This window comes from Saccoglossus kowalevskii, chromosome 19 (genome assembly GCF_978046115.1).
Source record: "Saccoglossus kowalevskii chromosome 19, keSacKowa6.1, whole genome shotgun sequence".
NCBI classification, from domain to species: Eukaryota; Metazoa; Hemichordata; class Enteropneusta; family Harrimaniidae; genus Saccoglossus; species Saccoglossus kowalevskii.
Genome location: NC_140659.1, coordinates 5,367,763 through 5,385,345, shown reverse-complemented (window position 1 = coordinate 5,385,345; position 17,583 = coordinate 5,367,763). Strand labels below are relative to the sequence as shown.

Sequence of the window (17,583 nt, the reverse complement as noted above, 5' to 3'; positions counted from 1 at the left end):
GTATTCAGAAATACACTATATCTAGTTGTCAGTAATAATAGCAGTATTTATTTACTCACGTTTGAGTATTCTTATTGCTTCAATTTATTAGTACTGCATTTGAAAATGATTAATAAACACCTGAGGAGCCCATTTTAAAGGTTGTCTTACGCATGCGTGCTACGTTTCAGTACATGTGCGTTGCTGTTTTTTTGCTTTTAAGTTTGAGAAATAGTCAGTCATGGAATCGAATGCACCCAGCACGATATACCCCTATATATATGGTTATCTTGTTGAACAGAAACTTGACAAGGCTGCAAAATGGTTCCAACAAGAGACTGGGACAGTAAGTGTTACATTTTACCATCTCGGATCGTGTGTTGCGAAATAGCAATCCAACATGGCGTTGCGGCGTTGGCCTTCGTTGTCGCGAACTGGACGACTTCACTCACGATCAAGAGAGCCTTTTTTGGAATCAGTGCGAATTACAGAGTAATTTCCAGTTGACTGCAATGTCACGAGAACAAAAATATTTTGCCATGTGCTGATATTTTTAATGGCAGGAAAAACAATTTTCTCTCGGCAAAGATCTCTGCCGGGATTCAGATCACATGTGCAGACTTCCCAAATTCCATAACCGATCGTACTACCAGTATGTTGATATTGTCGGAGACTGTAAGGGACTGTAGTCTAAGACGACCAAAATACTTCTTTGTATGCCGTAGTAAAGCGATATGTGGCCAATACTATGGTTAACAGCCATACTGTTTATCAGTTGGCATGGCCCATCCATGCACATGTTGTGCAGCTGTGAACATAGTTTCTTGGCAGGATTTCACCATTCAACGATTGGGGGGCGCATGCATGCAAGACAAAAGGACATCTCGGCCCCTAACATACGAGCTTCTGATTACTGGGTTGTCGATTTAATTACACACTGTAATCTGCACATTTGTCAATTTCACTGACATGCCCCCCCCCCCCCCCAAGATGACTTTGCACTTGATTCATTCCAAAAGTGGATGTTTGTTTTCTTGTTCTGTCTTCCATAATAGAAGTGGGTAGTTTATTGCTGGACAGTTTAGAATGTAGAAGTATAATTTGGGAGAAAAATTGCAAATCAAAATTCAACAAAAGTTGGTTGATTTTATTCAAATGATAGTTTACTGATTTCTGTTATTCCAGTAACTTGATTTTGGCCCTGCAAATCCAAAAATGAAAAATAAAAATAAATAAAAACGTTTTGTTTTTGCTTGTCCCCGACACCTAGTTGTAGCTATTGAAACGTGAAAGTTTCTTCCTGTGAAGAAATATGAATTTTTCATACACTAGTCATAGTTCTACTTACACATAGGTAATGATAATTATCTGATTTATTACCTTTTTTACTTGCTCAGTACATGTAGCTGTTGAAACAAAAGACAGTTAATTGATCTGCTGGTTGATTCCCAGTCACTTAATTGTTGATTTTGAAATATCGTACAACTTTGGTTTCATTCATTTTTAATTTTAACAGTCTTTGTAATTTCAATATCTTGCATGTGATCATGTTAATGTTTTTACATGATCAACATAAAATGGTCATAAAATAAATCCTCATAAATTGGACATATTTGGGAACTCAGTGTTATTTTATTCAAATGTAGTGAATTGAATGTTTTCATTTGAGAAATTCATACAGCAAATTACAAACACACTTTGGAAGCAAATCTTAGGTGTCAAAGAAAACATCATGGCCAGCTAATTTATTTTTGGTCTGAATATATTTCACGCTGAAGGGGTGATTTTAAAAAAGAATCCGCCAGATATACACTTTGCCCTATATTTTACATTCAACTCATCAAAATTCAGTGAAACTTAACTCTATACAACCCACCTAAAAAGTGTTTGCAATGAAAATTAATTTCAGCTAAAATATTTGACAGTAATCTGTACATTGGCCGATTTCTTTCAATCTCTGTACAAAGACAAGTTGCATATATACATATGGGCATCAATTTTGTTTGTAGTTTGCTTAATTATGACCTAATTTGGATTGAAATTATGAAATTATTTATAGGCTTACTAACAGGCTCTATTTCACTGAACATAAGTGAAAGGTGTACATTCAAATTGCTTAATAAATGCACATGCATACATGTTCTTATTGGTGATTCGCTCCACTAGAATTGCCCTTAAAATCACTTTTGTGTATACATGTATATGTGTGTGTGTATGATTTCCAGTGTCTTCACGTATTAATTCTTCAGTGATTTTTTTTGGGGGGGTAGGATTTGATTTGGTTCAAACTTTGCAAGCAGGTCACACTTTCACTCTAATTAGGCGGTAAAATCTGATAAAATTCCTGGCCCACAATTGCCATGGCAACAGCCAGAAAAATGATTTTTAGAATATCTTTGCGTCAATGTGTTTCACTAAAGAATTATAGGATTAATTAGAAAGCACTGACATAGCTCGTTCTACTCAGCTTGTGTGATCACAACCATTTTTTTTGGATGTCTTTTTTCATTACTGAAAAATATGATCTCAAAGTGGGAGTTACTTTCACCTGTGTGCCACCATTCTCAATGGCAGGGATCTGCCCACGCTGTTCGGTCAGGACAAAAGTTGGGGTCCGGCACTATTCTATTTGTTTATGATACACACAGGTTGTCCGCCACTGGACCATCATTTTAATGTCCTTGTTAGTTTTAACACAACAACATAATGCAAAAATTAATACAGAACATAAGAACAACACATGACACGACTGCATGTTCAAAATCAACATACATGTACGCGTGACATCGGTCTAGTGTGTTTTTGTTTTAACCTCCCCCATTGACATTCTGTTACTTTTAACAACCCAACTAGATCGGAGTAAGTCATACATCAAGATAATGGAAGAGAAGACAGTGATAAATAAACAGAAGGAAGAGTTACCATTGCAGTTTAATTCTGTGTAGGATTTGTAGAGTTGAACAATAACTTGCTCACTTCACTGGCAGGGTTGTGTCAAACTGTTGTTTGTTTAATCTACACTTGCACATGAATATAGTAACCTTCGTTGATGTTTTTGGCTTCATGACTCGTTCATAAAATTGAATTCATAACCTATATTTAGTCAGCGATACAAGGAATACTTATTTACCAGCATTCCATTATAAAGAAAAACAGATTAAATTCATGTTTCCACTTTGACCGTAACAAACAGATGACATGCTTTGAAAAAATTGTACAAAAATACATATTTTAGATATGATTGCAAAAATAAAGTGTATATATTTTTTTCACTTTTATCAAAGCAGATTAATTTTACATTGAAATATTTAAAATAAAAGTTTAAAGTAGTTAAATCGAACTAGCGACCGACACTCAAATCATGCTGGGCAGAACCCTGAAAGTCCTTTCAAGGTAGACAACTCAATTAAAATAAAATTTCTGACAACTATTCTATATATACTTCCCATGATGCACTGGAGCCATGCTTTGTAGATCTCAATTACACTCATTTTTTTCAGCAGAATTTTGCGATATTCTCCTACTCAAGAAATTAAAAAAAATGTGTCTCCGAAGTTACAGCATTCATGTAATGAAAAAAATAGACTTGTGTCACTAATGAAGTTGCTTTTGTTTTGTTTTGTTTTGCAGCATTTACCAGATCCAGACCAGCCTTCCATGATGGATTTTTATCAAGCTTGGGAGACGTCGCCAATGCGAAAGCGAAAGCTAGTTGAATTATCTCCGCAAAGTGGTAAGAAATTCAAAAAGTCAAAAAGCATTAGTGTTAAAAAAGCCAAACCTGGAATTGAAAAAGAAAAAGTGAAAAAACTGAAATCTGGAAAAAAAGATACTGAGAGTAGTTCAAGCAGTGAAGATAGTTCATCAAACTCAGAAAATGAGAACAAGAATAAAGTCAAGGATAGTAGTGCAAAAAAAAAGAGAAAAAAAGAAAGTTCTAGCTCAAGTAGTGATACCAGCTCCAGTGAGGAAGACGCAAAACCACCAGTCACTAAAAAGCCTGCTGGAAAGAAGAAAGTGTTGACTAAAAAAGCTGTTTTGAAAAAAAAGCCAACTTCTGATGATTCTAGTTCCGATGAAGAGGAAACCAATAATAAGAAAAGAGTGAAAAAAACAAGTTTATCTTCAAAGAAGATCACAGTAAAATCAGAAACAAAAACAACTGGAACACCAGCAACAAAGAAACCAAGTGCTACATCATCTTCGTCATCAAGTTCAGACAGTAGTTCTGAAGATGAAAAAAAAGATAAAAAAACACCTAGTAAGAAACCTGATACAAAGAGTCCTGCTACAAATATGATTGCTAAGAAACCAGCCAAGGAATCATCTTCATCATCATCAGAGTCTGACAGTAGTTCTGAAGATGAAAAAGAAGTTAAAAAGACACCCAGTAAGGCCCCCAATAAACAATCTAGTAAGAAACCTGATGCAAAGAGTCCTGCTACAAATCTGGTTACTAAGAAACCAGCCGAGGGATCATCATCATCCGAGTCTGACAGTAGTTCTGAAGATGAAAAAGAAGTTAAAAAGACACCCAGTAAGGCCCCCAATAAACAATCTAGTAAGAAACCTGATGCAAAGAGTCCTGCTACAAATCTGGTTACTAAGAAACCAGCCGAGGAATCATCTTCATCATCATCATCATCCGAGTCTGACAGTAGTTCTGAAGATGAAAAAGAAGTTAAAAAGACACCCAGTAAGGCCCCCAATAAACAATCTAGTAAGAAACCTGATGCAAAGAGTCCTGCTACAAATCTGGTTACTAAGAAACCAGCCGAGGAATCATCTTCATCATCATCATCATCCGAGTCTGACAGTAGTTCTGAAGATGAAAAAGAAGTTAAAAAGACACCCAGTAAGGCCCCCAATAAACAATCTAGTAAGAAACCTGATGCAAAGAGTCCTGCTACAAATCTGGTTACTAAGAAACGAGCCGAGGAATCATCTTCATCATCATCATCATCCGAGTCTGACAGTAGTTCTGAAGATGAAAAAGAAGTTAAAAAGACGCCAAGTAAGGCACCTAATAAACAATCTAGTAAGAAACCTGATGCAAAGAGTCCTGCTACAAATCTGGTTGCTAAGAAACTAGCCAAGGAATCATCTTCATCATCAGAGTCAGAGTCTGACAGTAGTTCTGAAGATGAAGAAGAAGTTAAAAAGACACCCAGTAAGGCACCTAATAAACATTCTAGTAAGAAACCTGATGCAAAAAGTCCTGCTACAAATCTGGTTGCTAAGAAACCAGCCAAGGAATCATCTTCATCATCATCATCCGAGTCTGACAGTAGTTCTGAAGATGAAAAAGTTAAAAAGACACCCAGTAAGGCACCTAATAAACAATCTAGTAAGAAACCTGATGCAAAGAGTCCTGCTACAAATCTGGTTGCTAAGAAACCAGCCAAGGAATCATCTTCATCATCATCATCCGAGTCTGACAGTAGTTCTGAAGATGAAAAAGAAGTTAAAAAGACACCCAGTAAGGCCCCCAATAAACAATCTAGTAAGAAACCTGATGCACAGAGTCCTGCTACAAATATAGTTGCTAAGAAACCAGCCAATGAATCTTCATCATCATCATCATCATCAGAGTCTGACAGTAGTTATGATGATGAAAAAGTTAAAAAGACACCTAGTAAGGCCCCTAATAAACAACCCTGTAAGAAAACTGTTACAAGTCCTGCTACAAATCTAGTTAAGAAACCAGTCAAAGAATCATCTTCATCGTCATCTGAGTCGGACAGCTGTTCTGAGGATGAAAAAGTTGAAAAAAAGCCACCAATTAAGGCTCCTGTAAAGACTCCTAATAAACAACCTATTGTGAAAGCTGGCACAAAAAGTCCTGGTACAAATCTGGTTGCTAAGAAAGCAGCCAAAGAATCGTCATCCTCATCTTCATCCGAGTCGGAAAGTAGTTCTGAGGATGAAAAGAAAGAAGTTAAACTGCCAGTAACTGCAACTGAAAAAAAGCTGCCCCAAAAAAGTTCTACATTGAAGAAAGATCAAAGTAGTTCGGAAGAATCAAGTTCTTCAGAATCTGAAGAAGAGAAACAGATACCCAAGAAAATTTCACAGCCGATGAAAGTCAATGGAAAACCGATGGAGTCAAGTGACAGTAGCAGCTCTGATTCTAGTAGTGACAGTAGTTCTGAAGAGGACAATCAAGTCAAATCAACCCCTAAAATGAAAATTGTAAATAAGAATAATATTGTTAGCAATCATCTTATAAAGAAAGACAAAACAAAACCATCACCAGCTAAAAGAAAAAAAGAAAAAAGTTCATCATCTAGTGAGTCTGACAGTAGTAGCTCTCAGTCAGATGAAGAGGAAGAACTCAAGACTCCTGTCGTGAACGGGAAAAAGGTGAGATCACTATTTAATGAAATCAGATACTGCCATTCAAATTTCAGATAGGTAGATGTATACATCAAGATCACAATGAGTTTCTTATACTTGCCTTGACAGATTTTGTACATAGATGGCAAATTTCTTTTTGATGTACTTCATTTTTTTTTTGTGATTTCTCTGAGATTTAGTTGACCTAATTTTCAAAAAGTTAAAAAATAGATTTCAACATGTTATCAAGTTTTTTTTGTATGCATGGGTTGATTTCATTCAAGCTGGGTATTTTTATTATCATGCATCTTTTCTCATTTCACTTAGACATTCCAATTGTTAGAGCACATAATATACTGATGTTTAAAAACTTGTTTGTATATCATCTAAGTTCCCCATTGTGTGCATTTCTTCACAACAGAAATCTAAGAAAGACATGAAAACTCCCCCAGCAAAAAGTGACAAAATTGTAACAAAGACCCCATCCACAGTGCCTCAGACTAAGAAAAAACAAAAGGTAAGGGTTCTTTTTTTAATTTAACAATTACCTGAATGTGTACATGGCTGTTCTACTAATATCTCAAAAACAATCAATGGATTTCAAAAAAACAATCATTGGATTGGATTTTTGTGGTGCTTTGATGGATGTTGATGGAAACCTGGTCATGAGAAGTCGATTTGCCAAAAATTATACAAATTAGCTACCAAAAACTATGATACTAATTGGTCTCCATGGCTGATATTGATAGTGCACATGCATATGGGTTTACCTTTATTAGTTTTGTTAATTGGGTGACAAAATTTTAAATTCTCTATTTTGGGTGAATATTTTTGTCATTTTTGGTAAAAAAAAAAAGAAATAAACCTGATATATCCTAATGCTGATTATGGAGTTACCACACACGACTCAATGGAGACTTAAGTCATTCAACAGGATTTTTTTTTTGTAAAACAATGTTAGGAACAGGGGGGGGGGGTGTAATGAACCTATTTGTAATTATATATTTAGTAGACGATATTTGCAGGGTTCTCCCCAGAAAAAAAGCATAGCGCCGGGGCTAATTTGCATAATAATTTGCATATCATTTACATATCATGCAATTCCTTCATTGATTAACGGAACTTATTTACAATTATGAATATTAGTGAGCTCAGTCACAGGGCAAATATTTTTTTTAATGGAATCAACACATTATATTTCACAATTTAGAAGAGTTTGAAACATTCTCGAAATACAAATGCTGCAGACTAAAAACATAAATAAATTATTGTTGCAATTTAATTGTTTTGTAAAACGTTGAAGGAAACGCATTCAAAACGTTAAGCCAGATTTATGTTCACGAATCTCATAATTTTATTCACTCCAAAAACATTCTCCTTCAAAAAATCGATCACGTAATTAATTGACGTATTGTTGTAATTCATTATTCGTACCATCAACTTCTAAAACGTTTACAATTACAGTAATGAGCGAACAAATAAAGCTTCAAAACGATCATCAAAGTTACGACGTGACATAACTTACTTGGCCATGTTATACACCAGTTATAGCAATAATTCCTCAACAAATTTTACTTCTTTTTTTTTTTATATGAAATGTAAGTAAAATCCGACTTATTTTTATCGGGAGCGATTATTTTTGATCACTTGATCGCTTCGGTAAAAAAAAAACAGACCCGCCATGATGTTTGTGAAACATTAGCATGTGTCCTTTGACCCGATGGGTCAAGAATGCCATTAACCAATCAAAATGCCGCATGGTAATGCCGGTAGAACCCGAAGTTTTCCGAATGGTAGTGATCATAAAGATTACATTGCGGAAGTAAAGCGATGTCGGAGCACGATGTGTTGGCATCGATTTCAATTGACAACTGCATGATAGCTTTCGAAATAGGTGATTTGCAATTTTTAAAAGGTAAATTAGGTCTTGAAAGAAGAGTTTTTACATGATTCGCAATGATAACAGTTCAAATGTATTTTACCAAATCACGCAATAAACACGTTGTTTTTTTCTTGAGTAGCGTGAACTGATCGTGAACTCCGATTTGACCATGTTATATCGAGGTGGAATTGATTTTGAAATAATTTTAGCTTTCAATCTAAAGACTGTGTCTATCGCAGAAAGTATTTACTTACAAACAAAGAGGTGCTAATTCCACAAATTTGACTAGCCGCTACGTATCGTACGACTAGGTCTATTGTTTATAAATTATAATCCACGACTGACAGGATGCGTGTCGGTCGGTACGTAATTATACTAACAATCAGACAATAGTCCTCGTCGGAAGCATGTCCGTGGTGGTCACTAATTTCGAGTGACGGTCGGGGCCGACCGACGTGGCGAACAGAGATTTTTCACATCTGATATTGGCATGTCAAATATGAAATCAAGCGCCGAGGTGGGAACACATAGCGCCGAGGTCCCAAGTGAAGCGCCGAGATTCACAGGTATAGCGCCGCGGACCTCGGCGCTAAAAAGCCCTGGGGAGAACCCTGATTTGGTAATCGGTGTTATCATTTGAAATAGCTAAACATAAATGTGTGTTAGGGTCAGTAATTTTCTCCTATGCATGTACACATGTGATAGAACATGTTCTTGTGTGAAAACTCTCGTGCGTTCACATTCAAGCCGCCAATGTTTGTTAAACTGTTTTTATCAGCCTTCAGGGAAATACACAGAAACACAATGTTGTAACATCACTTAATTTCTTGTATTTTATTTTTTTAAATGTTTCTGTAGGAAAAAAGTACAACTCCATTCAAACGTGTTGATGAGAATAATGTGGAGGTGGATTATAGATTGGCAGACAACTCATTTGAAGCTAAGGTAATTAACATAAACACCATGGAAACGACAAGCCTGCCCCTCCGGTTACAGAGTAGCTTCTTGAACACCTGGTTCTGTCTCCCACCAGTTATATGAATTCCAAACACCTGGTTCTGTCACCCACAAGTTATATGAATTCCAAACACCTGGTTCTGTCTCCCACCAGTTATATGAATTCCAAACACCTGGTTCTGTCTCCCACCAGTTATATGAATTCCAAACACCTGGTTCTGTCACCCACAAGTTATATGAATTCCAAACACCTGGTTCTTTCATAGACCAGTTATATGAATTCCGAGGTATGTAAATGTGTCGAAATGGACATAGTGCGAGTGGTTAGTGCTAGTAGCACTAATCCGAAAAAGTACTAGATCTAGTGCTAAAATGGCACTAGATCTAGTACTAAAATGGCACTAGATCTAGTGCTAAAATGGCACTAGATCTAGTACTAAAATGTACATAGTGCGAGTGGCATTGATATCGCGTTGTCAACGACGTCGAGACATCCCGTAATTGTCTGAAAATAAATTACTATTTACGTAAAGTTGTTGTATCTTTCATTTATTGGAAATGTGCTACAGTGGGAAAACTGAGTATGTACATGAATGTCATTGTCCACGTGTATCGTAACTAATAGACCTTTGAAACAACGCGATCGGCCGGGAAACTACAGTACAGTTCTCGCGGAAGCTTTGGCTTCACTTCAGCTTCACCTTCGCTTCAGCATTGCATCATTATGGCATTGTTATGGCTTCAGCATCGCTTCAATGTCGCGACATTAAAAAGTTAGGCGATTATCGCTTCGCTTCATTGTGGCCTCATTATGGCGACAATGTGGCATCAGCATCGCTTCATCAAACAAAGAAGTACTGTACTCATTTCCCCCAAACCTCTTGACCGCTTCCGCTTTTGACCGGTCAATTTCCGTTTTATTTTCGACCGTGCAACAATTCGGACTACTAAAAATTTTCTGGTTTTCATAGATCACGGTTACTAGTTTAGTAACTAGTTTAGTAACCGTGCATAGATGTTGAACAACCGTCAAAAGTTCAAATACTTTTTGTTTTAACTATCTATAATTATATGCACGCAATCTGACCCTTTGACCTAGATTTGGCTGGGATTGAATATTTTATTTTAGACAATATTCCGACGTGACTCACTGCTACAAAATGTATTCAACAGAAGTACAACATGGTTGTCTGGGTTTCTTTTCCTGATTGTGTTGAGTTTACGATTTATATAATTATTGTTGTCCCTCCCCCCAAGCAGAAGACAAGCCGAAGGACCATGAAGCTAAATAGAATTCCCACGCATGGACGTGGACTGAGTGAAAGAAAATATTTCTAAGGCTAAAATAAAAATGACCTACTATTACACATCTTTGTGTATTTGTCAATTTTGTATATATTTGGTATGACCGAATGATCGTAAATACCTAGAAAAATCTCGTCTTTCTTTAATAGTTTCATTTGTTTGAAATGTCTACCGACCGTAATTTGTTTCTCCAAACGGTCCCGACGTCCGTCATTCAACACAATCAGCATTTATTTATCACAATTCATGGGGATCATGTCCCGTAATTTGCGGGCTGTAAAACCAAATAATTAAACAAGTACTATTTATTGTATTTTTGTTTTACCTCGCGAAACTACAACAGAGCGTAGAGTTGTCGCGGTTAAATAGTCGCCTTGAAATCGATGGAACTTCAACTACTAGTATCCATTTCTCACCTTGAAATAAAAAAATCGAAGAGCATCGGGGGATATATTATTAACCAGTCTTACGAATCGCTAGCTTTATTTTATTCGAATTTATAAAATTCACGAGTTTTCGACATTTGTTGGCAACTTCCGCGCTAAAATGGTTGAAAATGTGGGTGTGGTTTTCTCGCAAAGTCCTGTTGATAATACGGACTAATATGGTTCTGTGACCCAGGTCGTGCTCCGATCAGGTGACTCTCAGCCAATCAATGATGTTGTAACAAAACATATTTAACACAAATTGAAGGGTCGTCGTACCATCCAATCTCCATCGTCGATTCACAAAGTTTTTTTTTTTGTGCTGTGACAGGCTTCGCAATTATTCACTGGAAAACATCGGTATATTTTGACAAACGGATAGGATTTTACCTCAGTTCAAAAAAAAGAAAAAAAAACAGGGCTGAGATACAAATCAGTTTTGCAAGTTGGGAAATAAGGTAAACCAGACTGGGGTCGATGATTTTCAGTATCGAAGGACTTCCGTGTGAATCATGATTTTCAAATTGTTCATCGGCTGGTGACCAAATATTTACGGCCACACTAAATGGACACGTTTTTTTTTTCTGAAGCCCAATAAATTATTTCTGCATGTCAAAGTGCTATTCGATTTTTTACAGGGCATGGCTCGTTTTCATTCGAAAATATGTTTGTGAGAATACTTTTAAAGTACGTATAGATCGAGCTCAGATCACTGATCGTGACTTAATTTTGAGAATTGGTTGTCAAATTTTACCAGACCGACGCCACCACAACCATCCAATCATATGTTGGAAATGTACGCACTTGTTTTGGAACTTTGTATCAAGATGACTGGCGACGACGCCGACGCACCCGGCGGCGTACGTGTGTGTTGCATGTTTTAGTAGTCCGGGCATGGGGTCGGACTCGGCTAAAACTAAACGAAACATAGAAAAATACCACCGAAATGAGGAATCTGAATCTGCTCTTCTAGCAGCAAATAAAATGAGCGAAAAAAGGTAAATTTTATAACAAGAACAGTTTCACTTCGTATACAGCAAATTGTGTTGTATCAGAACGACGATTGCATCGTGTGATTTGAATTTATCACGATTTTTCTTCCAGTCAATATGAAACTCGTCACCTTGCCGATTGTAATGTACTTCGCAAAGTTTTTGGTGCCCAATACTCGCAACACTAAAATAATTAAACAAGATATCTTTTTAAAATGTCATTTTACTCTTGATCATATTATTTTATTCGCCTTGAATTTCAAATCGATTACATATCGAACTTCTGTACATGTTTTTGTCTACTGCCCTTCTGTGTGCAAATAATGAGGTCATACTCATGTCACAATAAGTTGAAGCTGATGCCATGTTGATGCCATGAGACTGCGAAGCTGAGGCCACGATGATGCCACAAAATAGCGAGGCGAACACAGCTTCAATTTTCAATGACGCGAAGCTGATGCCACAATGATGCGATGCTGAGGCGACAATGAAGCCATGCGTAGGCGACAATGATGCCACAAAAGCCAAAGCTTCCGCGAGAACTGTACTCCGCGAGAACTGTACTGTAGCTCCATGGTCAGTGAAACTGCAGGTCGAACTTCGCAATTTTTACAAATTGTGAATAGATACACTGTATGAAATGGTATTGTGTGGAAGTTTGTGTTTTCAACTTCGGCGTATGTAAACTTGTAACTTGTATGTAAATGGTGGAATTCAGCGTTGATTTTTTTTTAAATCGCTGACGTGCCGTTTTATTTCTGGTCGGCGCCACACTCAATGAAAATAGATCTTCGTAAATGAAATTATGATGGCATATATGAACTAAATAAAAAATGTGTATACTGCTAGTCTAAGTCCCGGGTCCCTGTAAAGCTCGGTGGGTTTTGTGTGTACGGCGACCTGTGAATGGACATGTTGCTCAGTACCGCTGGGAACTAGACAGAAAATGAACCGTTGTCTGGTTGTCATGACATTGACCTTTGCGGACATAATCAACCAATGGTAAAAGTGGATTCACGCAATTCTGTTGTTACATTGTACCACGGCGGTACTAACAGGAAAAAGCCACAACGCTATTGTTTTAGCTTTACTCTGTGATCGTTTGTCAATATTCGTTCACAAACATTGGTCTCGTTAGCTCTTAGCCCCTTTTTACAATGGATTACGCTAATCTCAAGCATTCGGAGCATGGAGGTACTAACGGAAGGATCCACAACGCATCTCAAGTGACCATTTAAGCCTGGCTTATTTCCTTTTGTTTCAACCCAAGTTAATCCTGATATGGACATTGTCTAGCTCATCTTTGATGTCGATGATAGTTTGCGATTGCTTACACAAGTAACCAGTTAGCGGAATATGATATAACCTCGCCGATTTTTTAACGTGACCATATAATATATGTCTAGACACTTTCTCTGCAATGATATTTGTTAGGAGTCCTTAGGATTTTTTGCTGTAGACTCTCAAAATCTTGTTCTTGTTACAGTTGCTAATAATTAAAACATGTAAAATCTGTGAAGTAACAAGTTCGTCTGTTGAATTTCCGTTTGTGAAATGCGTATTTTAACCCTTCACAGCTTTATTCAAGAGCGTGTTTATTGTGACTAGTGTGAATGGGTAAGCTTCGTTTGGACAAAGAGCTGTTATCACTGTAAACAATGTTAAATTATTCTTCTAATGCTCAGTTCATCTTTTGAAAACAACTATTTTTAGATTTGAAAAAAAAATCATGCCATTTCCCTATCAAAATCCAAGCCAAAAGATCGTACTACAACATCGGTAAATCTCTTCCGCGTTGCGTTCAATAACATTAACATATTTAAATGAGCTATGGTGATTTGAACACGTTGGCATCATTCAGCATTTTGATTGGTTAATTAGCGATTTGACCTCAACTCATGCAAGAGAAACATGGCGGATACCATACAGCATCGAGCGTTTATATGCGATCGGAATCATTTGCTTACGATGAAACTAAGTTGAATTTTATTTGAATTTCATAACAATTCAACGAATTTATTTTTTGTGCGTTATTATAATCACTACTGAGTAATATTCAACAATTGTCAAATGCAGCATGATCGGATTACGCAACTGTGATCGTTTGCTACTACACAATGCAGTTGTGTTTGTTTTTATATGAAACTTCGTTTACAATATTCTTTCGTTACCAATAAAATAAAAACAAATGTATTTGAAAAATGACACTGGGCGACACTGTAATGACATTTCAGGCAGTCTATTTTTTAATTCAGCAAGAATTATTAATTATTGTTAATTCTGCAATAGTTTCTTTCGTCTTGGGTGGCCCAACTAACGACGTTGAAAGTCTGCGTAGTTGGATACTTCAATGAAAATAAGTCCCCCAAAAATATTTGATGATTATTTTTTGAAATTTTGAACCCCAAATAAGCGCCCACCAGCCGTGAAATCCCCAGGACGATTTTTCTGATGAGCGAATTTACAGCAGAATCCGGTATTATATAATGAAAGTATTATTATGGACATCTCACAGATATTGCCGATGTTTTATACCTTTTTGTAGTTTGCATATGAAGTGGTTGTTGATGCCCCTCCTATTATTCGACGTCGTTGACAATGCGATAACAATGCCACTCGCACTGTGCACATTTTAGCACTAGATCTAGTGCCATTTTTGCGCTAGATCTAGTGCCATTTTTACCACTAGATCTAGTGCCATTTTTACCACTAGATCTAGTACTTTTTCGGATTAGTGCTACTAGCACTAACCACTCGCACTACGCCCATCTCAACACATTTACATACATGGAATTCCAAGCACTAGATATGTGAATTCTGTCACAGACTGGTTGTGTGAATTCAAAGAACCTGGTTTGGTTGCGGACTAGTATTACAATTTTCTGTATGATTCTTTCACTCACAAAAACACAAATTTTCAATTGTTGCATTTCTTTGTCTGCAGAAAGGAGCATTTGGTTCATGGGGAGAGAAAGCTAACAAAGATTTGAAGAACACAAGAGGAAAGTCATTTAGACATGAGAAGACTAAAAAGAAGCGTGGTAGTTATCGTGGTGGTTCCATCAGCCAGACTGTAAATTCTATTAAATTTGATAGTGATTAGGTGAATATTCATGTTGGTAACATGTGGACAGCGTCAAAGTGTTACATACTTATGGTAACATGCGGACAGCGTCAAAGTGTTACATACTTATTTTAACATGTGGACAGCGTCAAAGTGTTACATACTTATTTAGTATCTGTTGTATTTTATTATGTTGTAACTGAAAAACAACTGAAACCTCTGTTTTCATGCCATCTATTCTGTGAAGAATCTACAGTTGCGCTAATACCATAAAAACTCCAAAATGTTAACCACTTTGAAATAATTAGTATGGAAAGTGGTTTACTTTTTAGAATAGTAATTTTTGTTGAAATTTTGAGTAAAAATCAGTGATTACACAAATACTAGATGATTGAACAGTGCTTCATTTATTGTCAGAATGCAGTATTTTTGTCACAACACAATCATGTACGTTTTATCCTCCTTCCCTCGCTTCCTCAAAAAAAATTTATTATGAATATGACTGACTTATAGTCAAGTACTGCAACTTTGGTAATTGTGAAATTTACTTAGGAAAATTCTGTTTGAGATTGTCAATATTTAAATGTCAAAAAGTGTTGATCAATCGATCAAGTGTTATAAAACATTCTATCAAGACAAAACAAATTGTACATATTATTTCGTTAGAGAAAAGTAATTCATTTTTGTGTTGACGTCTCAGTAGAATATGAACGTTTACAATGTTTCCAAAGCTAAGTACTACTGCAACCGTAAAAATAAAAAAAAAATGAAAAAGTTCAAATCGAAAAAATTCTTGTTCCTTGCACAAATTTCATAATCTTAGAATTTAATTAAACTCTCTATTCTACCCCCTCATTGTACCATCACTTGCAGCATTCAGTCACTTCAACATGGTTTACCAACAATTGTATACAGCGCCCTCTGGTGATAAACTTCAATATTTCTTCTAATATTTTTGTCAATTATTATTATCTTCTTTTTGTTCAGCAAAAAACATTTCTACTAAAGGCGTAATAAAAACTGTAGTTTGATTGTTTATCTGGTTACCAGGTAAGATGTGAACCTAGTAACAACCACACTTACCGTGTGGTTCATATGGTCCACATAATACTTGCATTGCAGAAGTTTTGTACGGTATTGTACCCGCATTTTCTTTCTAAACACTCAAGTCCCAAGGTCACTGTATTTACTTAGTGTAATCATGAATGTTGTATCTTATTGATATTGGAATGTAAAAAATGTTTGACCTTTGGAATAAACTGCTATTGGAAATAGGTACATTTAACTCAGCTTGAATAATCTGTTCCTCCAGATGTATGCAATTGAATATAAGCCAGTACGAATCTGGAATAATCAGTTTTCCCACATGTATGCACCGTTTACGTCTATTTTCCAAGTTCTATCCGAAGACCTGCACAACTGTACCATATATTTTTTATGGGCTCTGATGGAAGGCCAGAGCTGGGGAAAACATCTTGAAAGTCCTTAACCCAGAGTACCGTTTTTTTGAGGTGTGGTTGTGGTTGCGGTTGCCAGGCAATGAAAAAGCTCTATAGTTTCGCCCCTGAGAATACAAGCACATTCTCAAAGAAAAACAAATCCATGTATTCAATTAAAGTGGCATGGAACTACTCTATTAATACTCGTGTGTAGCATGGAACTACTCTATTAATACGAGTGTGTAGCATGAACTACTCTATTAATACTAGTATGTAGCATGGAACTACTCTATTAATACTAGTGTGTAGCATGGAACTATATTAATACTAGTGTGTAGCATGGAACTACTCTATTAATACTTGTGTGTAGCATGGAACTACTCTATTAATACGAGTGTGTAGCATGAACTACTCTAGTAATACTAGTGTGTAACATGAACTACTCTATTAATACTAGTGTGTAGCATGAAACTACTCTATTAATACTAGTGTGTAGCATGGAACTACTCTATTAATACTAGTGTGTAGCATGAACTACTCTATTAATACTAGTGTTTAGCATGGAACTACTCTATTAATACTCGTGTGTAGCATGGAACTACTGTATTAATACTAGTGTGTAGCATGGAACTACTCTATTAATACTAGTGTAGCATGAACTACTCTATTAATATGAGTGTGTAGCATGAACTACTCTATTAATACGAGTGTGTAGCATGGAACTACTCTATTAATACTAGTGTGTAGCATGGAACTACTCTATTAATACTAGTGTGTAGCATGGAACTACTCTATTAATACGAGTGTGTAGCATGAACTACTCTATTAATACTAGTGTGTAGCATGAACTACTCTATTAATACTAGTGTGTAGCATGAAACTACTCTATTAATACTAGTGTGTAGCATGGAACTACTCTATTAATACTAGTGTGTAGCATGAACTACTCTATTAATACTCGTGTGTAGCATGGAACTACTCTATTAATACTAGTGTGTAGCATGAACTACTCTATTAATACGAGTGTGTAGCATGAACTACTCTATTAATACTAGTGTGTAGCATGGAACTACTCTATTAATACTAGTGTGTAGCATGGAACTACTCTATTAATACTAGTGTGTAGCATGGAACTACTCTATTAATACTCGTGTGTAGCATGGTACTACTCTATTAATACTCGTGTGTAGCATGAACTACTCTA

General features: G+C 36.3%; 1 protein-coding gene across 1 annotated transcript; it reads left to right on the top strand.

Annotated features, from left to right (window-relative positions):
- Positions 1-117: 117 nt before the first annotated feature.
- Positions 118-16,225, top strand: LOC102805325 (uncharacterized). Its single transcript, XM_085493905.1, has 5 exons — positions 118-325; positions 3,610-6,342; positions 6,737-6,832; positions 9,056-9,142; positions 14,821-16,225. The coding sequence occupies exons 1-5, from the start codon at positions 221-223 to the stop codon at positions 14,977-14,979; spliced, it is 3,180 nt and encodes a 1,059-aa protein (XP_085350031.1). The 5' UTR covers positions 118-220; the 3' UTR covers positions 14,980-16,225.
- The last annotated feature ends 1,358 nt before the right edge of the window (positions 16,226-17,583 follow it).

What these genes read in the sequence shown, in the direction of transcription:
- LOC102805325 (XM_085493905.1), top strand. Translation starts at nt 221, where the DNA reads ATGGAATCGAATGCACCCAGCACGATATACCCCTATATATATGGTTAT. An exon ending in AGACTAAGAAAAAACAAAAG is followed by an intron (nt 6,833 to 9,055) that starts GTAAGGGTTCTT and finishes ATGTTTCTGTAG; the next exon opens with GAAAAAAGTACAACTCCATT. An exon ending in ACAACTCATTTGAAGCTAAG is followed by an intron (nt 9,143 to 14,820) that starts GTAATTAACATA and finishes CTTTGTCTGCAG; the next exon opens with AAAGGAGCATTTGGTTCATG.